We start from the raw sequence: 24,191 nt of genomic DNA on the forward strand, positions 1-24,191 counted from the left end.
AAATAAATAAAAGTCAGTTACAGAAATATGACACTGACTCTTTGCATTTACAAGTTGGCTCTGAAGAGTGGCGAGTCAGAAGAGACGTCAGGCAGCCAGCAACTTGGGCCATGGCCTCTGACCTAGACTTCTCACCTCCGGAGGTGCCCGAACCCACTTTCCTGGAGAACTTGCTACGGTACGGACTCTTCCTGGGAGCCATCTTCCAGCTCATCTGTGTGCTGGCCATCATCGTACCCATTCCCAAGTCCCACGAGGCGGTGAGTGTTTCCTTGGGAGCCTGAGCTTCTCTGAGTGCCAGGCTGGGTTCTGAGTACTAACAGTAGATGCCACCGCAACTAAGATCAGCGGGGTCTACAGTGGGCCTTTTTGATTTAGCGCGCCCCTGAATTCCCACCTGGTGGGTTGAACCACATAGTTAATGCTTTATTTGTTCATGTACCCATTAAGGAGATTTTTATTTAGTGCCTACTACATTTCAGACTCTGCTGAAAGATGTAGTGTCTGCACCTGAGGAGCATCTGGTCCTTGGGAGGAAAGCAGATAACAAAAATATACCCCCATGTGCTCTTGTGAGAAGTACAGAGTACATCGAGGGTATATAACAAGGGGGAGAGACCTGATCTTACCCTGGGCTGTGGTCCCTGCCAAGGAGACAGTGTTTGAGCTGAGACTGAAGGAATGAGCAGGCTTGTGCCAGGCGAAGTGGGCAAGGGACGAGGGCAACATTCCAGGGAGAGGGCATTGCACGTGCAAGGGACTCAGAATAAAGGAAGGGGCTAGTTCAAGGAACCGAATGAAGGTGACTGTGGCCAGAGCACAGAGGGGCATGATGGGAGGTGCAGCCAGAGATGTGGGCAGGGGCCAGAGGGTTTTAAGTATGAGAATGATGTGGTCAAATTGGCTTTTTTGTTGTTGTTGACTCTTCCTCTGTAAGTATCTTCATAACTATACGCCCTCCTTCTACCCATTTTCTTGCCCACTCCCATTTGCTCATGGCATTGATTTGTTGGAGAAAGCAGGTTATCTGTCATGTGGGATACCTACATCCCAGGAATTGGCTGTTGCTTCTCTGTGGTGTCATTTAACGCGTTTCTCTGTTCCCTGTGTTTCCTATCAACAGGCGTTCTATGTAGAGGCCTGATTCCATTCAAATCAGGTTATTGGGTGTGAATACCTCAGAGCTGGTGCTGTGTACTCCCTACTGTGTGGCATTAACAGGCATGTGATGTCTGGCTGCTGTACATTTAGAGATTCTAGGATTGATCAGTGGGTTTAGGTGGTACCAGCTGATGAAAATCCCCTGTCAGTCTTTCACCTAAGTGATTTTAGCATCCATTGATGGTCGTTGCTTAGATCCATTATTTCCTTCTGCATCTGTTAGCTGGAATTCTTTAACAAAGACCTTTTCCTTATCACCTGTGTGATTACTCTGAATTGCTCTTCATAATGAAGAGCAGGAAAAATGCTTGGTTCTTTCCCTTTATCAATTTTCAAAGTTGTGAGTTCAGGCTCTAGCAACCTCCAGTGTTGACCAGTGAAGCTTTGGTTTTCATAGCATTTTGAACATACTTTTTATATGTTTGATATGTTTTAGTTGTTTTTTTTTGTTTGTTTGTTTGTTTGTTTTTAGGGCACTTGTCTGCCATTAATTTGTTTTTTATGTTCAGTGGGAGCCCCTTTAAGTTGGTATCTTTGTTCTTTGTCATACTTCATTAGTCTTTGATAGCTTCCTTGCTTCATGGTTCAATAAGATGTCACAGGCTCTTTTTGTGTGTATGTGTGAGACAGGTTCTTGTCTGTTGCCCAGGCTGGAGTGCAGTGGCACAGTCACAGCTCACTGCAACCTCTGCCTCCCAAGTTCAAGCAATTCTCCTGCCTCAGCCTCCCAAGTAGCTGGGACTACAGGTGTGCCACCATGGCTGGCTAGTTTTTGTATTTTTAGTAGAGACGAGGTTTTGCCATGTTGCCCAGGCTGGTCACAAACTCTTGGGCTCAAGCCATCCACTTGCCTTGACCTCCCAAAGTGCTGAAATTATAGGCATGAGCCACTGCGCCTGGCCCCAGGCTCATTTCCTGCCCCAGTCTTGGAATCAGTCATTTCTCTAAAATGCTCTAGTTCTTTTTACCTAGAAAATAGTAGTTAGAGGCTACAGTTGGGACATTAGAAATTCTCCGTGCTACTGAGCTGTGATTGCATCAATGCCTTTCAATAAACGGAAATAGAAAATAAACATTTTTTAAGAAATGAAAAAGTTGTGAGTTCATACTAGTATTTCCAATTCAAATGTAAGGTGATAGTGTTTCTATTTATTTGATTTTATACTAGAGTCTCGTATTTCTTTATCTTATGCTGGAAATCTTGTTCTCAATAACATTAACAAAATGATGTGTCTGCTAGAGCCTACTGTATCTGAGGTCCTCCGGACCACCCCAGGTTCAGTGATGCACTAGGGGGACTCTCAGCTGTGGCAGTGAAATGGTACCAGGTATGGCAGCACAGGGAAAAGGTACATGGGGCAGAGACTGGAGGAAACAGGCACAGGCGTCTGCGTGCTCTCCCATTGGACACCCAGAGGAAGGAGTTGTGGCAATGTGTGTGAAGTGTTATCTAGCAGGGAAGCTCGTTAGAGACTTAGTGCCCACAGCTCTTATTGAGGACTGGTCACAGAAGCACCCTTGGCCTAGCATGTACCAAAATTGCGTATTTCCAGAAAGCAAGCAGGTGTTCAGCATGAACCGTATTGTTTACACAGTTTAGGCGTGGTGAGCCACTCTTTATCATTTCTGGGAATTGTGAGAACCACCTGGAATCCAAGTTCCCAGATGCCAGTCAAGGGCCAACCTTGCAAGCATGCTTCTCTAAGATTAGTGATGTATATTAACTTTATTCTGCACATCTACAATATACCAGTTACATTTTTAAAATAACTGTATATTTACTGCTAAGATTCAGAATGAAATTTAAGACTTCTTTGTGGTTCTTTTTTGGCCTTAAAATATGTCTCTGTGGAGATGTAAGGTCAAAGTGCTGTGTTTAGTAACTATTTTTCTCTGTGTAGGTCTCCCTCCCATCATGAGATATAGTTCGGTTAATTTGCTTCAATCTGTTTTTAATTTTTAGGTATTTTTAACATTTTTATTTAATTTGTTTTAATTACATAAAACATTGATATACAATATTTCTCAAAGTCAAAACTATATAACAAGGTATATTCACAGAAGTTTCCTTTAATCTCATTCTCCTCCACCCTGTTCTCTTCCTTCCCACATAGTTAACAGTTGTTATTAGTGTATCTTTTGTTTCTTTTTGAAAACAGTAACAAATGCATATATATGTGTGTGGTGTGTACATATATATTTATATTCCCCCATTCGTAAAATAAAAGATAGCATGCTCTTAAACACAGTTTTGCAACTTTCTTTTCTCACTTAACATACCCAATATGTTCTGGAGATCCATATATCTTGGAGATCACTGTTCCTGGAGATCCTGCTTCTGTAGCTGGGAGGATGATGGGGAATTACTGATACAGTGTGGAACCTGTTGATGCAGTGGGGAACTATGGTGAAGGAACAGGCTTAGGGTGGGTGCAGGGAAGGAACATACCAAGTTCAGTTTTAAACACATGCTTTAACACATCCAGGTGGTTCTGTCAAGAAAGTCGGTGGATTTACAGGTCTCTAGCAGGAGGAGTGCAGAGACTGAGTGTTGACCAGCATGTGGGAGTTGATAAGATGTCATCTGAAGCCACGAGAAGGGACAGGGTCTCCTAAGGAGAGAATATGGAGGGAGATGAGAAGAGGGCCTAGGCCAGAGCCTGGAGGGGCTCCAGCATAAAGGGGACAGGCAGGGGAGGAGCAGCCAGCAAGGGCAGGAAAACCTTGGTGAACAGGGACAAGTTTGTGGCCTCTAGGTTGTCTTGTCCATCTGTTATTCTGGTATCTTGAGAAAGAGATCATGATTGGAGTTCTTCCACCCACAATTGTATCACATTTTTAAAAAATCACCCCTGTGTCTTGGGCTGTGCCCCCACAGATGTGGTGTGCTATTCGGTATTATAAATAACAAACGTGGTTGCTGGTGGTGGCTGATGAGGCCTGCAGAGAGTCCTGAGGGAGGGAGGTGATGAGCCTTCTTGTTTTATAGGCAGAGTTGTGTGGCTGTTTGGAGAGCAGGGAGGCTGCTCACCTCCTGTTGTGCTTGAAGCCCTTAGAGGTAAGCCACGGAAGCCTGGGTTAGTTCAGCAAACTTCAGAAAAGGAGCCCCTTTATTGTTCTCTTTAAGGTTTTCAGTGGGATAGTGTGTTAAAGTCTTTTGACGCAGGGAGTTGACAAAGGGTTCAAAAATATGCCACCATACCCCCCCACCCACTGCCATTTAGAGGTTAATTTTGGACAACAGCCTCATCTTTTTAAATTTAAATATAGTACATGACATCTCTCATTTTTATTAATCTTGCATTTAGGGAAACAAGGCTCACACAAGTGAATTGTCTTCACAACTGAAGCTTACAGTTTTAACTTTTTTTTTTTTTTAGCTTTTCAATGGATCAGTAGCAAAAAAAAAATACAGTACTGTTAATCTAACTTTTTACTGGCACATCAGGGGAGCAAATGGCCCCAGGTTACACGGGGTTCTATTGCTAGCTCTCTGTGTGTCTCCATAAGGCAGCCTTTCTCACTCCCCAAACTCCTAACTAGATAGAAAGGGAACACAGCATTCTGTGCATAAACAGGATTACAAAGAGAGGGTGAGTGCTGAGACTGTGCTGCTTAGAGGTTGTCCCTGATAGTTGAGATTTGGAAGGAGTTTGGAGGGGAAAGAAAGGGGTTTTAATATGGGGATGGGGTACTTTTAGGGAGAAAGGGAGCCCATGGGAGTGCGGGCAGCTTGTAAGACTCTAGGCAGCCTGAAGGCAGTTGGGAGATACCTGGAAGTGGAGGGTGGCAGGAGGTAGGAGAGGGAGCAGAAGTGAGGGTGGGAGGACCCAGAGAACAGTCTTGCTGTCTTTGCCGTTTTGCTCAGGGCAAAATCTTCCCTCTTGCTTAGCCTATAGAAACAAGGTTTATTAGTGGCTTTTTGGGTCAGAAGATAATATTTTTGGCTCCAGATGATGGGAAAGCCTTTGAAAAGCAAAAGAATGCCTTTCCTGTTGTTCCAGTAAGCCGATTTTTTGCAACTCGCTTATGACTTCAGTACTTCAATACTTAGCAGATTATTTGAAAGCTCTTTTGGGGTTAATCATGGAGGAAAAAAGGGAACACATACAAATGCTTCCCACCCCACCCCCTTCCTTTTCATAGTAGGAGCAAAAATCAGTTCGTAAAATGAAAACCCGTGTCCCTAGAATCGTAAGCCAAATGAAAAGGTTTTCTTATTGGCACCTCATTAAACTCAGACCTGAAAAAACAAACATTTGTTTGAGCCTGATGGAGGTGTGGGCCACACTTAATCCAAGCATTTTCTTGTAGGCTGGATTCTAAACTAGAAGATAATAGGTCCTAGTACCATTTCCATCTAGTACAGGTTAGCAGGTAAGTTTCATCTCTCATGCCAAGTCAGGTCGATTGCATGGTGGCCATGGTGAAAAGGATTCTGGGGGCTGTTGCTTTGCTCTGGAGGAAAGAAATTGATCGATGCTATCTGTTCACTGTGAGCTGGGATTAGAGAATGAGAGTGCTGGTCTTTGGACTGGCCAATGATTCTCCACGAGGCTGCACATTAGAACCATCTGGGGAACTTTCAAAGGCCTAGACCTCACCCTGAGATTCTGATTCAGTTGTTCTCTGAAGCCTTGGATCAGTATTTTCTTTTTATTTATGTAGAGATAGGGTCTTGCTCTGTTGCCCAGGCTGAAGTGCAGCTCACTGCAGCCTCGACCTCCTAGACTCAAGTGATCCTCCCTTCCTCTGCCTCCTCGGTAGCTGGGACTACAGGTGTGCTTCACCACACCTGGCTAATTTTTAAATAATTTTTTGTAGAGACGTGGTTTTACTATGTTGCCCAGGCTGGTCTTGAACTCCTGGGCTCAGGTGATCCTCTCACCTTGGCCTCCCAAAGTGATGGGATTACAGGCATGAGCCAGTGTGCCCAGCTTGGATCAGTATTTTTTTTAAAGTGTCCAGGTGATTGTAATATGCAGCCACTGCTCAAGTCTTTAGATGATTTCCCTCAAACAGAAACCAATTTTAGGAGGACAGGATATGTTCAGTTCTTAGATGTGTTGTTTGAAATAACAGCAAAATGTTCCATGTGGGAAAGGAAAAGTGAGCAAGAAGTTGGGAAATAGAGACCTGATAATTATTTTATTAACAGAGCATTATGATGTCTGTAATCCCAGCACTTGGGAGGCTGAAGTGGGCGGATCACTTGAGGTCAGGAGTTCAAGATCAGTGTGGCCAATATGGTGAAACCTTATCTCTACTAACAACACAAAAATTAGGCAGGCGTGGTGGTGCGTGCTTGTAATCCCAGTTGCTAGAGAGGCTGAGGCAGGAGAATCACTTGAATCTGGGAGGTGGAGGTTGCAGTGAGCTGAGATCGTGCCACTGCACTCCAGCCTGGATGACAGAGCGAGACTCCATCTCAAAAACAAACAAAAGAAACCAAACCAAACAAATACAGCATTGTTACTTGAAACCCAAGAATGAGTTGCTAAGTTTTTCAAGGGAAATGAAGATCCAAGAAAGACGTGAACTTGGAGCATACCCAACCTGTTGAAGTAGTTTCCTTGCAATGTAGGTAGACTGAGAAGGTGCAGGTGCTGTCCTAGAACCCAAGAGCAGGAGTGCAGCAGGGCCTCCGGAAGTGGCGGGAACTGGAACTTACTGCTCATCACCGGCATGCCCTCTGCCTCCCTTCCTGTTCCTCTCCTGCCTTTTACTTTTCTGACTAGGACCCTGCTTCTCTGCTTGCTGGCTCTGTGATGAGATGCAGCATAGCCACTAAACATAACCATGCCTTCCTGCCGGTCTCAGTTGCAGAATCCCCAGGGAAGGAACTGTGGCTGACCCAGCTTGGGACAGCTGTGGCCAGTGTGGGGGAGGGGAGGGTTCTGTGGCGTGACCTCTGAGTGGGGATGGGAAGGTCCATTCCCACAGCGGGAGTGCTGGGCAGACAAAGCTGGGATCTCCATTTCTCTCCCTCTCTCAAGTGACAGAGCAGTGGGCAGGGGACCAGGACAGTGTGGCCTGCCTGAAGTCCACCGAGTGGTCCATGGAGATCACATGTGAGACCAGTGCCCTGGAGATGATTGAGGAAAGCCGGCCCAATCTGACGCCACCACTGTGTTCCAGCTTCTCTCCTTCAGAGTTGGGTTTCAGTAGAAGAAAGTTCTCAGTAGGGAGTTCCTGGCTTTCTGGGGAAGTCTCGGGATAGGTTTGAGGGTCTGTGATCCCTGTCAAATTGTGTACAAGAATGTGAGGTTTATATGCCCAGGCACATTTTCTGGGGGAGATGGTCCATAGCCTCTCTACATGGAGTGCAGTGGGAAGTGGGGGGCAGGTTTCTTCTCAAGGTAGGGAGCCTGTCTCCCTCCTCCCCATAACCCTCCTCCAAGCCTCTTTCGGATCGATTTCTACATCGAGTGTTGATTCAGCCAACCCTAACAAAGCATGTGGGTGTTGACTCTGAGTTCAGCAACTTGTGTGGCGGATGGTCAGTCATACACGGTAGTGAATCAGAAACTCTCCTAGCTTCAGCGTTGACAATTCTCATCTGTTCATGTGCTTATGGCACATCTCGTCAGCTCACAGCCAGCTGTCTGCTTCTAGAAGGCAGGTCCTTTCACTTCCATACTGCTATGTTTGTTGATTGCCACCGTCTTATATTAGTGGGGACTCTTCCTGTTGCAAATTCAGAAACTTAGCTCCAGCAGCTTCTCTGAATGAAAATAGTATTGGCTCTTGGAACTGGGAATTTCAAGGCACAGCTGCATTTAGGGGTTCAAAGGGTCTCCAGGGCTCCATCTGTCTCTCTCCTGGCTTCCCTGGGAGTGCTGGCTTCCTTCCTGGGCCCTTGCTCTGTGTTGGGAAAGATGGCTGCAGCAGCAACAGTCAGTGCCCTTATCAGTCAGGACTGACAGGTGAGAAAAGCCATTCTTCTGCCTCTCCTCACCTTCTGAGTCTCATGGAAGGCCTCTCCTTGGCCACATACACCTTGCCCCACAGGTGGGAAACGGGAATGAGTACTGTCTTTGGCCAGGCCACATATAGCTGCCTACTCTTGCGACCCCAGTGACTGAGAGTCCCCCTGAACCCCATGGGATAGGGAAAGGGCAGGGCCCCCATGGAAAAGAGGTACTGGGAAGACAGATAGCTGATGGCCAGCATTGTGATCTAGTGGAGGACTCACCACAGGTGATGGTGAGAGTGGTGGCTCCCAATGTGATGCCCGTGGCGACTTCACAACCAACCAGAAAGCCCTGCAGTGTTTAGACCTGATGATGTTTTGTCTCATCAGGGTGGTGAGCCACCTGCACCTACTGCACCACAGGTGGCTCATTCCTGTGGTGCAGTAGGACAGTGGCCTAGAAGGTCAGGACTCTTCTGGAAAATTTTGCACAAGGGTCTTGATTTTAAACGAGGCCCCTGGTTGCCAGTGAGGCCTGCTGTAAATAAATAACGAACCCCAGGCAAGCATCCACCCATTCTCAACACCTCAGGACACAGGCTCACAGAAGCAACTTTGCGTTTCTGCTCTGTATGGTTTTAAAGCTTGGGAGGAGGTTGCAGTTGAATTGGGAGGCAGGCTGTTTTTTGCTTAATGACCTGTTCTGGGGATATTGCCATGTGGTGGGCAGGATGAGGGTATAAACATGCTCCCACCAGCCTGTGGTCTGGAGATGTGTACCGACCAGTTCTTGGGAGAGACGGCTGGACACACAAGGAGCCACAGAGCAGTCAGTGGGGAGGGCCGGCAGAGTCGTGCTGAATTGTGTCTGGAATGAGCTCCCAAAGGCTGTTCTTTCTAATCACAGTTCTCCCTGCCTGCCAAGTGCGTCCTGGACTCCGTGTCTCTGTTTGCCTTGTTGAGTCCACATGGATAGCCTCCCCTGCTCTCTGTTTCAGCCAGTCCTATCTTTGCTTAAGGCCACTGCTAGTTTCATCTCTGCGAGGACTTCTCAGCTCCCACCCTGTCTCAGGCCCTCATGGCCCGCTGGGATGGGCAGCACCTTCAGCGTTAGGCAGACTGGTCTGAGTGCTGACCTGCTCTTAGTCTGCCTCCATCATCAGAAGAGGACCTGCCTGCCCAACTCCATTGTTCTTAGAGGGTCATGCAAGATAAGGTGCAGGAGGGTGCCTGAGTGTAGCAGAATGGTTTTCTTTCCCTGGGCCATTTTCAAGGAAAGAGTGGCCTGTGTAGAATGACATTTTGTCCTAATTTACAGTACTAAATCCACATTGAACTGTAGAGTGGAAATCATAAAATTCAATGCACTTTTCTTGCTGGAAGGGATGTGATGTATTGTGGCACAGATTCGATTATTTGAATCTGATGAATAGCAGCAATTTTCTGTCCTGGTAAGCGCTGCAGAGCTGCTTCATTATTGATGGGGCCTTTGTCCACAGAGGACGCCTCCGCGGACCCGGGAGCCTCCTGGCCGCAGGAGTTTTTTATATGTGACAATGCGATTGTTGAGGAAACTTGAGGCTTGCTTCAGAGGAAGCGCAGTGCTCCCAGATTTAAAGGAGGAGCTGTCGGCTTTGTAGTCTGCCGTCTTTGTGGCTGGTGTTGGCAGCGTACATTTGAGGAGAAATGAAAAGGTAGCCCTTCATTCAGAGTCATTCTTGTCAGTGAAGAACTTGGAGCTACAGGCCCTGTGTGGCCGCCAGGACTCCAGGGCCCAGGTCATGTGGATCACGGCCGCCTTTGCTTCCCTGCAGCTTGCATGGGGCTGTCACCTGGCCTCAGGGAGCCTGAGTGGCCTTGCCAGTGGAGTGTGGCTTGTGGTGGCTGGCTCACCAGGGCAATGGAGAGGCTCGGGGAGCATCCACACACACATCCACTAAGTGTGCGTTCTCCTCTTCATTCCCCATGGGCACAGTGCCCACATGCACTGGATGCAGGTAGAGATACAGAGGAGGAAAGGGAGCAGAGTACTGGGAGACACTGGCTGGCCAGTAGCCCAGGGTGACAAGAGTGGGCTGTGCAAGGGGGCCTGCCTGGAGACAGGGGCCAAGACTGAGCGAGAGGCCCGGAGCCCCTGCCGAGTGTCTTGGAATTTATCTCACACAAAGGGGAACCAGCAAGGTTTTTAAAGGAGGAACAGACACAATTGGGATTGTTGTTGTCATTGTTTTTTTATTTATTTGTTTTTGTTTTGAATGAAACTTTTTTTGAGTTTTGCTCTTGTTGCCCAGGCTGGAGTGCAATGGCACAATCTCGGCTCACGGCAACCTCCACCTCCCGGGTTCAAACTATTCTCCTGCCTCAGCTTCCCGAGTAGCTGGGATTACAGGCATGCACCACCACGCCTGGCTAATTTTGTATTTTTAATAGTGATGGCGTTTCTCCATGTTGGTCAGGCTGGTCTCAGACTCCCGACCTCAGGTGATCCACCCGCCTTGGCCTCCCAAAGTGCTAGGATTACAGGCATGAGCCACTGCTCCTGGCCTGTTGTCATTGTTTTAGGAAAATTGACTCTGAAAGTAACATAAAGTAAACTCTGACGAACATGGGGAGGTAGAGGCATGGGCAGGAGAATCTGTGGGAGTCGGATGCAACCAGCGGGGCTGGCAGGGGACCTGGATCTGAGCTGGGCAGTGGAGTGTGTCTAGAGGGGACTGGCTGGGTCTAGAGCCCGCTGGAAAGTGGAATGGACAGACCTTGGGGATAGGTTGGCTGCTGAGAACTCATTAATGACTTGGAGGTGTCTAGCTTGGGTAACTGGGTGCATGACAGCTCTAAAAGCTGAGGTGGGGAAGAGAGGAGGAGGTCTTCGGTGAGGAGGAGACAGGTCAAGCATTCAAATGACTCGATAACTGTGATATGTACACACACCCACAGAAGACTGCCTTTAGCTGTAAAAAATCAAGTGTGATCTGGAGCACAAACCCACTTTTCTGACTCCTGTAGGGACTTTAGTCACAAACAAGGGGTTTTAAGTGACCCATCGACAGATAGGTTCTCAGAGGAGCTGTACTTATCGTTCCAGAGGCACCTTGTGGTTCCGGGGGCTGCTAAACAGAGAGTAGATCTCACAGTTAACTCAGATTCAACGTATTCCTACCCCTGAGGACCCCAGGAAACCTGAGAGAGGCTGGACTGTGTATCCATGAAGAGATTAGGTTCAAATCTTGGGTCTGCTACTCACCAGCTAAGACCTTAGGCAAGTCATATGACCTGAGTGTCTGTTCCTTTGTTTATAAATTGGGCCTCATTATGGCACTTTGTGAGGCCGTCATGTCCAGACACATAACACAGGGCCTGGCATATTATAAACAATAAATAATTAGCAGCTGTTGTGGCTCTTGTTATTTTTTAGAGAGGGAGTCTCACTCTATTGCCCAGGCTGGAGTGTAGTAGCTATTTATAGACACAGTCATAGCACACTATAGCCTCAAACTCTTGGGCTTCAGTGATCCTCCTGTCTCAACCTCTCAAGTAGCCGGGAGGACAGGTATGTGCCACCATGCCCAGCTATTGTTGTTATTATTGGCAGCTATGCTTAGGCATACTTTAGGCCAGGGTATGTATATTGGGTTTTAAGTCTGTTCATATCCTCTGTGATCATGGAAAAGTGAGGCCTAGTTTTAAGTGCTATATTTTCATGGGAATAAACAAGAATGAAGTTCTCATGGTTACTGGGAGACTTGGCTGTTCTTTCATTTCATTCATTCATTCATTCATTCATTCATTCATTCATTCACTCATTTATTCATTCAGCAACAGTTGAAGCTATCCCAAAGTGCTCATGGGCTAATAGGGGCTAACATGAAAACATGTAACTATGGGAAAATAATAGTGGCATTATGGGCTGGGCGCAGTGGCTCGCACCTGTAATCCCAGCACTGTGGGAGGCTGAGGCGGTTGGATCATTTGAGGTCAGGAGTTCGAGACCAGCTTGGCCAACGTGACAAAACCCCATTTCTACTTAAAATATAAAAAATTAGCTGTGTGTGGTGGCGGGTGCCTGTAATTCTAGCTACTCAGGAGACTGAGGCAGGAGAATCGCTTGAACCTGGGAGGTGGAGGTTGCAATGAACTAAGATCGAGCCACCGCACTCCAGCCTGGGCAAAAGAGTGAGACCCTGTCTTAAAGAAAATAGTGGCATTATAAGGTTCCTGGGTACCCAGGGGCTCGGGGAAGGAGGAGGGACTGCCCCCCGCTGGAGGGAGGAGCAGGGAGGGAGGCCAGACAGTGAGTAGGAGTGTATTCATGGACAGAGCCAAACAATGGGAGCAGTTTGCCAGGTGGCCAAGGAAACAGGTATTCCTGTTGATGAAGGTGACCAGCGGAAGCTCTGGGGCCTGACTCAGTGTGGGGGATAAAGAGGAGCCCAGGTGAGGCTGGAGAAGCGGTCTCCTTAGATGCCGTTCCACAGAGAGCCACTGGAAGCTTTCAGGTGGAAGATGCAGTGGCCAGAACTGCACTTTAGAATAGTTCCTTTGGTGGGTGCATGAGGAATGGACAGAGACAGCAGGCACTTTGCTTAGCAGTGGGCGGAACTGAAGGGGGAATTGGATGATGGAGAGAGCAGCAGAATCAAGAAGTAGAGGGGGTCATGTCAGCAGGACATGGTGACCCACTGGACAGTGGGGAGCAGAGAGGGGGTGAGGTCACCGGGTCTCTGGTTGCTCCACCAGTGGGAGGAGGGCTGGGCCTTCTGGGGTCAGGGACAGTTCAGTTGGGGGTGCCTTGTCCCGATCGTCTGGCAGACAGCTGGATCAAGGGAGAGGTCTGGGAGGTGCCAGAAGGGTTGAGGCTCCAGAGAGAGGGCCTGTGGAGTGAGGGAGGCACTAGGGTGGCAGCTGGGTCTTACTGTCCCTGTGGTCTCTGAACTGAGCCCCATTGAAACTGGAGGAGCCCCCAGCCTTGAACTCAGAAGGCAGACTCCTTCCTAGAGATCCCGGCAGGCCTTGCAAATTTTGTTTTGTTTTGTTTTGGCCAAGTTACATAAACAGAGTAGGGGACCTTCAGATCATTTTGACTTTTGGCGGGAGGAGGCTCAGCAGGCCAAGGGAATCCAGCACTGCAGTGAGAGGCTGGGGAGGGGAAGCCCTTCGGTTATCTTGGGACAATCACTCCTTGGGGGCCTGAGACCTGGCTGGCTCTTCATATCTGGTTATCTCGCCCAGGCGGGAGACAGTGTTGGCTGATAGGAGGGAGCTGACAGGCCTCTGGATCGGATCTGAGGCAGGGACTGCCCTCCCCTGCCTGGGCCCTCCTCTTCTGTAGGGTGGGCTGAGGCTTGGGCCATGGGCCAATGGGGCAAGCAAGGAAGGTCAGGGAGTATAGTGAGCTGGAAGCCCGGTTGGGAAATGAAACACAGAGGGGTTTTTCCTCATCTGGAAGTATCCCCCTCCCAGGAATCTTAGTCTGCTTCATATTTTCCCATTTCTCATCAAGAACACGGGCACTGAGAAACATTTCCCAATCAGTGCTGGGGGCGGCGGGGTGTGGGGGCATGGTCGGCACCTGAAAAGGGGCAGCGCCTCCTCAGCCCATCGCTGCCACGAGGGAATGCAGGGCCAGTGTCACCAGACAGTTAGTTTCAAGAGAATCTAGGAATCCAGATTTAATGGGAAATCTCCCAGTTGGCTTAAGTTTTTAAATAAACACTGCAGGCCAAATGAAGTCTGTGGCCTGGACAAGGCCTGTGGGCTATGGTTGGCGTTCTCTGGGCTAGCCCGGCCTCTCTGACGTCTATCCTTTCTGGCCACGGCACACTGCGAGTTATCACTCAGAGGAGGCGAGGACACTAGACAGGAGCACATGGAGCCTGTTCCAGATTCTTCTCTGACATGAGCCTGAGTGGCCTGGGCCAAGCTGTGTCCCTTCCCTGGAGTTTACCTTCCTTATCAGCACAGTAAAGGCCAGGGCTGGATCTGTGGGTTTGAACCTTTTATTCCTTAGCAGCAGAACTTTGTTTCATTTAAATCTTATAAGGGACAAATCACAGTGGATGAAATAGATTGAATATCAGAGCTGCTCCTGTCGCCAGGGGAGTCTGGAATTCTGCCCCAAGGCTGCCTCTGCCCTCCCCCACAGAGGCACCTCTGCCAGGCTCCGCAGAACACAGTGTGGGACTGCGCACCTGCTGGCAGGCTCTCTGTACCCCTCCCAGCCCTGGCATTCTGCGGGTTGAATGGGAGGACAAGAATGGCAGCCAGAGGAGGGCAAGCCACAGCGAGTCTGCCCCACAGCCAGCTCCTCACCCACATTTTGTCCAGTCCCTGACACGAGATGATCGGCCAGCCACTGGATGGAGCTGGCATTTCCTGGGTGCTTTCCACGTAGTTTTGCCTCCTCACGTCAGTCCTGTAAGGCGGGCATGGCTATTTCCATTTCACAGGTGAGTAAACTAAGACACAGAAAGGGGAAGTGAGTTTCCCACAAGGTCAGTTGGCTGGAAAGGGAAGGATCCCAGGTTCTGCCTGGGCATCTGAGACCCCACAAGCTGCCCCCTCCCCGTGGGGCCTCCTTTATTCTTCACTGAGAGCCACGATACTCCCGGAGCAGTCCCACATATATGTGGGTGCTAGGTCCCGGGAATGACGATTTCCATCTCTTGTGTTTCTGTGGCATGCTTCTTTGCTTTCAGATGTGATCTCCTTTTGCTGGCATCAGGCTTGATCCATCTAAGCAGGACTCTCCTTTTTATCACCTCACAGGAGGCCGAACCGTCTGAGCCCAGAAGTGCTGAGGTGACGAGGAAGCCCAAGGCTGCTGTTCCTTCTGTGAACAAGAGGCCCAAGAAAGAGACTAAGAAGAAGCGGTAGAAGAGGAGGCCCGAGGAGCCAGGCAGGCAGGGAGAGGGTCTTGGGGACAGCCCTCCTGGGAATCTACATCCTGTTCCCCCCCATCCCAGGCTCAGGGTCTGAGGAGGCTGTGACGCCCTCTGACCACAGAGATCTAGACAGTCATGACAGTCCCCAGGCTCCAGCTCGGCAATCCATCACTTCCTCTTCTTTCTGCTTCTGTGACGGTTTAGAGTCAAGGGGACTGAAGCTATGAGCATAGACTGTATTAGGTTTGTTCAGAAACCAGTTCAGCTCACAGAGTCACATTTTCATATTTAGTCATGTGTCCATCCTTGAGTCGCCCCCTTCTTGTGGGTTTACACTACATTTTGGAGTCATTATCTAATGCTGACAAGCACACCCTCTCCCATTATTTGTGCACTGCAAACCTCCTGCTAATCAGTCACTTTTGTTGGTGCTGTGTAGACAGAGCCAGGCCTCACCTGTTTGTTTAGGCCAAGACGCCATGGCCATGCAACGTTAGTGATCCCACTAGCTGCGACAACCAGGCCCAGAAAATGCCTGGCGTGAGAGCCAGCAGACGGCCAGGCCAGGGTAGGCAGTGCCTGCTTCTGCCCCATCAGGTGCAGGGTATTTGGCCGAAGGTGTGCATATTTCCTGGGCACAAACTTCCTGAGCCTCTGAAATGGGAGGCTCATCAATTTCAGACCAACCTCTTCTCAACCCATCATAGCATGTTGAAGGTGTGCCTTTTACTTCTACTTGTACATCTCCCGTCCCTTCAATTCTTTCATTCCCTGACCATTGAGAGTTCCTGGGGGAAGTGTGAATAAACTGACATGTAAGCTTCAGAACCTGCCTGTGTTGTCTTTTGCTGAGGGAGAGCGGAAGCCTAGGGCCCTGCCCTGGGCATGAGGGAAAGGCTTACCCCCCAGAGAAGTGGGACAGTGGGGGCGAAGCTGGCCATAATGGGGTGGCTTTGGCAAGAGCAGCTCTGCAGGCTGAGCCGTTCTGGAAGAAGTTTTCAGGAAGGGTCTGGCTAAGTGCTTCGTGTGGCCTTTAGTCACTGGAAACACTTGTGAATGGCCATGGGTGTGTTAGAGTTTCCACTGGGTCCAGGCCCTGCTCATTCCCCATGTTCCTTCTGAGGAAGATGCTGCTTGTCGTCAAAGTGGCTTGAGAAAAACCAAGTGCAATACAGTAAAAGGCCTTATGTGGCATTGGCTGGGTGTAGTCACTTGCCCTGAATCAGCTGCTGAGGAAAAGCCCTGGCCCCTTGGTAACTCAGATTTGCCCAGCTCGTTTACAGCCCGCTGGACAACTTTCCCAAATGTCAGGACTGATGAGGATCTTAAGGGATGAGCGACTATCATCTCCCTTTTGGAGATGGGAAACTGAAGTCCGGACTACTTGAGAATGTCCAAGCCGGGATTTGGACCCAGCCCACGGCACATTCCTTGGTATTTAACAGGTATTTAGCGAGTGCTATGAGGGTCCTGCTCTGCTGCAGAGGGGTTTGGCAAGATCTCCCAGCACTTGAGGTTTCAGGAGAGGAAGTCCAGGGGCTGGAGCTTGTGCATAATGAAGGGCCAGTCTTGGCTAGATACTGGCTTGAGGAGGAGCTTCTGCGGAGTGTTTCTGTTTTGCAACACTTTAATGAGAGTTTGAATGCCAGGCCCCATGCTAGGAACTGAGGATGCAGAAATAAGGAACCTTCCAGAAACCCAGAGTGCACCTGGCCAAGTGGGAGACTCAGACATGTAAGCAGGTTTGATGTGGGGAGTTTCTCCAATAGAGGAGCTGTTTCTCCAACAGTGTTCCCGGGGGCACCCAGCTCAATCTTGAGGGGTAGGTGCAGCCATCTGGCAGAGTGGAAGTGATGGAGCTGAGTCTTAAAGGCTCAGCAGGACTTGAGACCACAGGGAAATGAGGCTGGGAGAGCAGGGGCCAGAGCTGTAGTGCAGACCTGTTTCAGCTTGTGGGGGAGAGACAGCTTCTGGCTCTGGGGAGCAGTGCCACCTCAATAGATCCTCTCCCTTAAAGGCTGGGCCAGAGAATAGCCCTCAGAAAGCAAGGGCTGTCATCCTCTGCTCCACCAAACCCTTCTTCCACATGTACTGTGGGCAGAGTTTGCAGCATTTGGTTCTCTTGGTTTTCAGGACCATCCTTTCCGGATTTCCCTCCTGCATTACTAGTTCCTGCTCATGAGAGGGGCCCAGGCTTCAGTCTTTAGTCCTCTATCGTCTGTTATACAGAAGCTCCAGTCCCTAGACTTCCTCTCTGCACGTACTCCTTTGAAGATCTCATCTAGGCTCGAGGCTTTAAATACCACCCATGTTAGGATTTTTCCAGAGAAACATAGAAGGAGACTTTAAAAGTTTGGTTTTTCGAGGTGGAGTCTTGCTCTGTCACCCAGGTTGGAGTGCAGTGGCACGATCTCAGCTCACTGCAGTCTCTGTCTCCCAGGTTCAAGCGATTCTCCTGCCTCAGCCTCCCGAGTAGCTGGGATTACAGGCACATGCCACTACGCCCAGCTCGTTTTTGTATTTCTAGTAGAGGTGGGGTTTGGCCATGTTGGCCAGGCTGGTCTCGAACTCCTGGCCACAAGTGATCCACCTGCCTCGGCCTCCCAAAGTGCTGGGATTACAGATGTGAGCCACCGTACCCAGCGAGACTTCTTATAAGATATTGTCTCCAGTGATTATGGAGGCTGAGAAGTCCCACAAGCTGCGGCCTGCAAGCTGGAAACCCAAGAAAGCCAGTAAAGGGCTGATGGTGTAGATTCTGTCTGAGTCTGAAGGCTGAGAACCTGGAGTGCTGTGAGCAGAAGACAGACGTCCCAGCTCATGCAGTCAGACAGTGGGAGGGCGAGTCCAACCTTCCTCCATCTTTTTGTTTTGTTCAGGCCCTTAAATGGATGAGGCCCACCCGCTTTACTCACTCCACGGATTCAAATGCTAATCTCTTCCGGAACACAGACACACCCAGAAATACTATTTAATCAGATACCTGCATGTCCTGTGGCCTAGTCAAGCTGACATGTAAAGTTAACCATCACATCGCTCACATGCTGAATTCTCCCCGATGGATCTCTCCAGCCCCACTCCTGAGCTCCAGACTCACGAATCTGACTTCCTACTCATTATCTCCATTTGAATACGCAGCAGGCATCTCAAAGCACATTCCTGATCTCACCAGCAGCCCCAGGCCTGCTCTTTTTGTGGTCTTTCCTATCTTAAAGAGCATCTTAAGAGAAACAAAGTATGTATTTAAAGTGTACAACTTGCTGATTAGATATATGTATATGTTGTGAAATAATCACCACAATCAAGCTAATTAAAATACCCATTACCTCACATAGTTATGTGTGTATGTGCATGTGTGTGTGTGTGTCAGGCGGTGGGGGGTGGGGTGAGAACACGATCTTAGAAAATTTCAAGTATATACAGTTGACCCTTGAGCAACATGGGTTTGCACTGTGCAGTCCACTTATACGCAGCTTTTTTTCAGGAAATAAAATTCCTTCATAGCCACATCCACATCTACAACCAAAAGCAGATCAAAAATAGTGTTTGTGGGATGTGAAATTCACGTATATGGAGGGCTAACTTCTAGAGGCGGGTTTCACAGGGCCCACCTCGAGACTTGAATATGTGTGGGTTTTGATGTCTGCGGGGGTCCTGAAACAAATCCCAGGCAGATACCCAGGGATGACTATAGTACAGTATCATTGTCTATAGTCACCATGCTATACATTAGATCTCCAGCACTCTTTCATGTGGCATAACTGAAACTTTGTGCTCCTTAACAAACAGCTCCCCATCACCCACTACTCCTAGCCCTTAGCAACCTCCATTCTACTCTCTGATTCTATAGGTTTGACTATTTTAGATTCTACATATAAATGAGATCATGCAATATTTCTCTCTGTGTGTCTGGCTTATTTCGCAGGTCCATTTGTGTTGTTGCAAATGGCAGAATTTCCCTTTTTGTTTTTTTTTTTATTTTGAGACGGAGTCTCACTCTGTCACGCAGGCTGGAATGCAGTGGTGTGATCTTGGCTCACTGCAACCTTCACCTCCTGGGTTCAAGTGATTCTCCTGCCTCAGCCTCCTGAGTAGCTGGGACTACAGGCATGTGCTACCATGCCCGGCTATCTTTTTTGTATTTTTAGTAGAGACGGGGTTTCATTATGTTGGCCAGGCTGGTCTCGAACTCCTGACCTCGTGACCTGCCCACCTCGGCCTCTGGGGTTATAGGTGTAAGCCACTGTGCCTGGCCTGGATTTCCTTTTTTTTCTTTTTTTTTTTTGAGATAGAGCCTTGCTCTGTCACCCAGGCTGGAGTGCAGTGGTCCAATCTCGATTCACTGTAAGCTCAGCTTCCCAGGTTCACACCATTCTCCTGCCTCAGCCTCCCGATTAGCTGGGACTACAGGCGTTCACCACCACGCCTGGCTAATTTTTTGTATTTTTAGTAGAGACAGGGTTTTACCCTGTTAGCCAAGATGGTCTTGATCTCCTAAATTGAGATCCGTCCCCCTCGGCCTCCCAAAGTGCTAGGATTACAGGCGTGAGCAACCATACCCGGCCTCCTTTTTCTTTTTTTTTAAGGCTTAATAATATTCCATTGTATGTATACACCACATTTCCTTTATTCATTCATCAATTGATGAACATTTAGGTTGTTTCTGTATCTTATCTATTATGAATAATGCTGCAATAAACATAGGAATATAGCATTTTTTTGAGATACTGATTTAATTTCCTTTGGATAAATACCCAGAAGTGAGATTGTTGGATCATTTGGTAGTTCTTTTTTTTTTTTTTTTCTTAATCTTTTGAGGAGCCTCCATACTGTTTTCTATAATGGCTATACCAATTTACATTCCCATCAGTAGAGTACCAGGGTTCCAATTTCTTCACATCTTTGCCAACAGTTACCTTTCGTCTTTAAAATAATAGCCCCTCTAACAGGTGTGAGGTGATATCTCTTGGTTTTGATTTGCATTATTTAGTGATGTTGATAACCTTTCCATAGAACCTGTTGGCCATTAGTATGTCTTCTTTGGAAAACTGTCTATTTAGGTCCTTTGACCATTTAAAAAATTGGGTTCATTGGGTTGTTATTTTGCTATGGAGTTGTATGAGTTTCTTTTTTTTTTTTCTTTTGAGACGGAGTCTCGCTCTGTCGCCTGGAGTGCAGTGGCCCGATCTCAGCTCACTGCAAGCTCTGCCTCCCGGGTTTACGCCATTCTCCTGCCTCAGCCTCCCGAGTAGCTGGGACTACAGGCGCCCGCCACCTCACCTGGCTAGTTTTTTGTATTTTTTAGTAGAGACGGGGTTTCACTGTGTTAGCCAGGATGGTCTCGATCTCCTGACCTCATGATCTGCCCGTCTCAGCCTCCCAAAGTGCTGGGATTACAGGTTTGAGCCACCGCGCCCGGCCCTGTATGAGTTTCTTATATATTTTGGACATTAATGCCCTATCAAACATATGATTTGCAAACGTTTCCTTCCATTCTGTAGATTGCCTTTTCATTTTGTTGATTGTTCCCTTTGCTGTGTGGAAACTTTTTAGTTTGATGCAGTCCTCTTTTTTTTATTTTTGTGTTTGTTGCCTGTGCTTTAGTTGCCATATCCAAAAAATTGTTGCCAAGGCCAATGTCAGAATGCTTTTTCCCAACTGTGTGTGGTGGCTCACACTTATAATCTCAGCACTTTGGGAATCCTACCTGGGAAGACATTTGGGGCCAGGAGTTTGAGACCAGCCTGGACAACATAGTGAGAACTTAGTGAGACAGCATCTCTGCAAAAAATAAATAAATAAATAAATTACATATATATGATTTTAAAAAGCTTTTTCCCTGTTTTCTTCTAGGAGTTTTACAATTTCAGATTTTATATTTAAGTGTTTAATCTATTTTGAGATGATTTTTATATATAGTATAAGGGTTCAATTTCATTATTTTGTAGGTGGCTATCTAGTTTTCCAAGCACTATTTATTTGTTTATTTATTTAGAGACAATCTCTTTATTGCCCAGGCTGGAGTGCAATGGCACAATCATGGCTCATTGCAGCCAAAGACTCAAGCTATTTTCCTGCCTCAGCCTCCCAAGTAGCTGGGACTACAGGTGCACACCACCACATCCAGCTATTTTTTTTTTTTATTTTTTGTAGAGATGGAGTCCCAGTATGTTGCCTAGGGTGGTCTTGAACTCCTGGGTTTAAGTGATCCTCCTGCCTCAGCTTCCCAAAGGTCTAAGATTACAGGCTTGAGCCACTGTGCCCAGCCCAACACCATTTATTGAAGAGGTTATCTTTCCCCTTTTGTGTATTCTTAGTGCCCTTGTCAAAAATTCGTTGACCATATATGCTTGGGTCTATTTCCAGGCTCTTTGCTCTTTTCAATTGGATTATGTATTTGTTTTTATGTCAGCACCATATTGTTTTGATTACTGTAGCTTTGTGATATAATTTGAAATCAAGAAGTGTGATACCTCCAGCTTTGTTCTTTCTCAAGATTGCTCTGGCTATGTGAGGTCTTTTGTGGGTTATATGAATTTTAGGATTTTCTTTTTTATTTCTGTGAAAAATGCCATTGGAATTTTGATAGGGATTACATTTCATCTGTGGGTTGCTTTGGGTAATATGGACATTTTAGCAATATTAATTCTTCCAATCCATGAACACTGGATATCTTTCACTTATTTGTGTCTTAAAGAACATCTTAATTCTTCCAGTTGCTTGGGCCAAAAACCTTAAAGTTATTCTTAACTTCCCTCTCTCTGTCACACTCCACTTCTGACCCTTAAGTATCTCCTTGCCACTCAACCTTAAAAATCCAGAATGACACTATCTCACCACTTCACTACCCTTATCTCACCTGGATATTGCAGCACCCTCCTCACGGGTAGTCTGTTCTCAAAACAGCAGCCAGAGGGATCCTTTAAAAACTTGTGAGATCACCTCCATCACCTGTCCCCATCTCACTCAGGTAAAGGCCAAAGTCCTCACTGGGACCCACAGAGCCTACAAGAACCACTTCACCTCCTTCGCCTCTCTGACTTCATTTCCCACCACTCCTCCTTGCCCACTTCACTATCTAAAGGACTAAATCACTAATGGTAAAATTGTGCTCATCAATGAGGAAGAGACTCCAGAGAAGAGTTTTGCTTTTATTTTTTAATGTATTGGAGTAAAATTCACATGACATAAAATTGACCATTTTAAATAAGCATACAATTCAGCAGCATTTTAGTGCTTTCACAGTGTTGTAGAGCCACCACCTCTATCTTCTTCCAAATTTATATATTTTTTAGAGACAGGGTCTTGCTTTTTCACCCAGGCTGGAGTGCAGTTACACCATCATAGCTCACTGCAGGCTCGATGTCCTGGTTCCAAGCAATCCTCCTGCCTCAGCTTTCTGAGTAGCTGGGGCTACAGGTGCATACCACCACCCCCAACTAATTTTTAAATTGTTTGTAGAGACAGGATCTCACTATGTTGCCCAGGCTGATTTTGAACTACTGGCCTCAATTCATCCTCCCACCTTGGCCTCCCAAAGCCTTGGGATTACAGGCATAAGCCACCATGCCCCACCAGTAGAGCCACTTTAGAAAACTGGGGTTTCTGGGAGCTAAATGATGAGAACTTATGAACGGAAAAAAGGAAACAATAGACACTGTGGTCTACTTGAGGTGGGAGAATGGGAGGAGGAGAGGAGCAAAAAAGATCACTATTGGGTACTGGGCTTAATAAACTGGGTGATGGAATGATAGGTACAACAAACTCCCGTAATACGTGTTTGCATATGTAACAAACCTTCACATGCACCCCCAAACCTAAAAGTTAAAAAAATTAAAGAAAACTGGAGTTTCTTTTAAAAATTTAACATACATCTAAGCTATGAGCCAGCATTCCACTCCTAGATATTACCCAAGAGAGGCGAAAATATTTGTCCACAAAAATTTTGTGCTAAATTCAAGCTAGATTGTTCATAGCAGCTTTATTCATAGTAGTCAAAAACTAAAAATAGTCCTGATGTTCATCAACAAATATCAACAATAGAGTGAGTGAAATGCAGCATATTTATACAATGAAATACTACACACCATCAAGAAATGATTTACTGTCAGGCATGGTGGCTCAAGTTCGTAATCCCAGCTACTCAGGAAGCTGAGGTGGAAGGATCCCTTGAGCCCTGGAGTTCAAGGCTGCAGGGAACTATGATTGCACCACTGCATTCCAGTCTGGGTGTCAGAATGAAATCCCATCTCTAAAAAAAAAAAAAAAAAGAAATGATTACAGATATGCGCAATATGAATACGAATGATTTTCTACTTTAATTTTTCAACTTTATGATCCTGTGAAAGAGATACACGTTCAGTAGAAACCGTATTTTGAGTACCCATACAACTATTCTGTTTTTCACTTTCAGTATAGTATTCAATAAATTACCTAAGATATTCAACACATCACTATAGAATAGGCTTTGTGTTCGATGATTTTGCCCAGCTGTAAGCTATTATAAGTGTTCGGAGCACATTCAAGGTAGGCTAGGCTATGCTAGATGTTTGGTAGGTTAGGCATATTAAATGCATTTTTTTTTAACTTTTTTTTTTGTAAAGACAGGGTCTCACTCCGTCATCCAGGCTGGAGTGCTGTGGTATGATCATAGCTCACTGTAGCCTCTAACTCCTGGGCTCAAGCCATGCTTTCACCTCAGCTTCCCGAGTAGCTGGGACTAGAGGCTTAAACCACCATGTGTGGCTAATTTTTTTAAAATATATTTTTTTGGTAGAGGTGGGGTCTTACTATGTTGTCCAGGTTGGTCTTGAACTCATGGCATTCAAAGCACTGAGATTATAGGTGTGAGCCATTGTGCCTGGCCTAAATGCACTAAAAATTTTTATTTTGTCGGTATAGTAGGTGTATAGATTTATGGGGTACTTGAGATATTTTAATACAAGCACACAATGTGTCATAATCACATTGAGGTAAGCATCTATCATTTCTTTGTGTTACAAACAGTCCAGTTATACTCTTGTAGTTATTTTAAAATGTACAACAAATTATTGTTGACTATAGTCACCTTGTTGTGCTATCAAATACTAGATCTTATTCATTCTACCTAACTCTAACCATTCTACCTAACCATTGTCCCTTCCCCTGCCAAATGCATTTTTGACTTAATGATATTTTCTATTTAGGATGGGTTTATCAGGATGTGACACCATTGCAAGTTGAGGAGCATCTGTATA

The 24,191-nt window shown here is 46.9% G+C and overlaps 1 protein-coding gene across 3 annotated transcripts in view; it reads left to right on the top strand.

The window, feature by feature from the left end:
- The window catches only part of MANBAL (mannosidase beta like), a 29,743-nt gene extending 11,473 nt beyond the window's left edge, over positions 1-18,270 (top strand). For 2 of the 3 annotated variants that reach the window (XM_023227968.1, XM_023227969.1), the window contains exons 2-3: positions 55-260; positions 14,840-15,783. In XM_023227968.1, the coding sequence (XP_023083736.1) occupies positions 111-260; positions 14,840-14,947 (258 nt within the window). In that variant the 5' untranslated portion in view covers positions 55-110 and the 3' untranslated portion in view covers positions 14,948-15,783. Of the gene's footprint in view, positions 1-54; positions 261-14,839; positions 15,784-17,834 lie in introns of those variants that run through there. The other variant, XM_023227970.1, reaches the window with a different exon arrangement.
- The last annotated feature ends 5,921 nt before the right edge of the window (positions 18,271-24,191 follow it).

This window comes from Piliocolobus tephrosceles, chromosome 20 (assembly GCF_002776525.5).
Source record: "Piliocolobus tephrosceles isolate RC106 chromosome 20, ASM277652v3, whole genome shotgun sequence".
In the NCBI taxonomy this organism is placed as follows: domain Eukaryota; kingdom Metazoa; phylum Chordata; class Mammalia; order Primates; family Cercopithecidae; genus Piliocolobus; species Piliocolobus tephrosceles.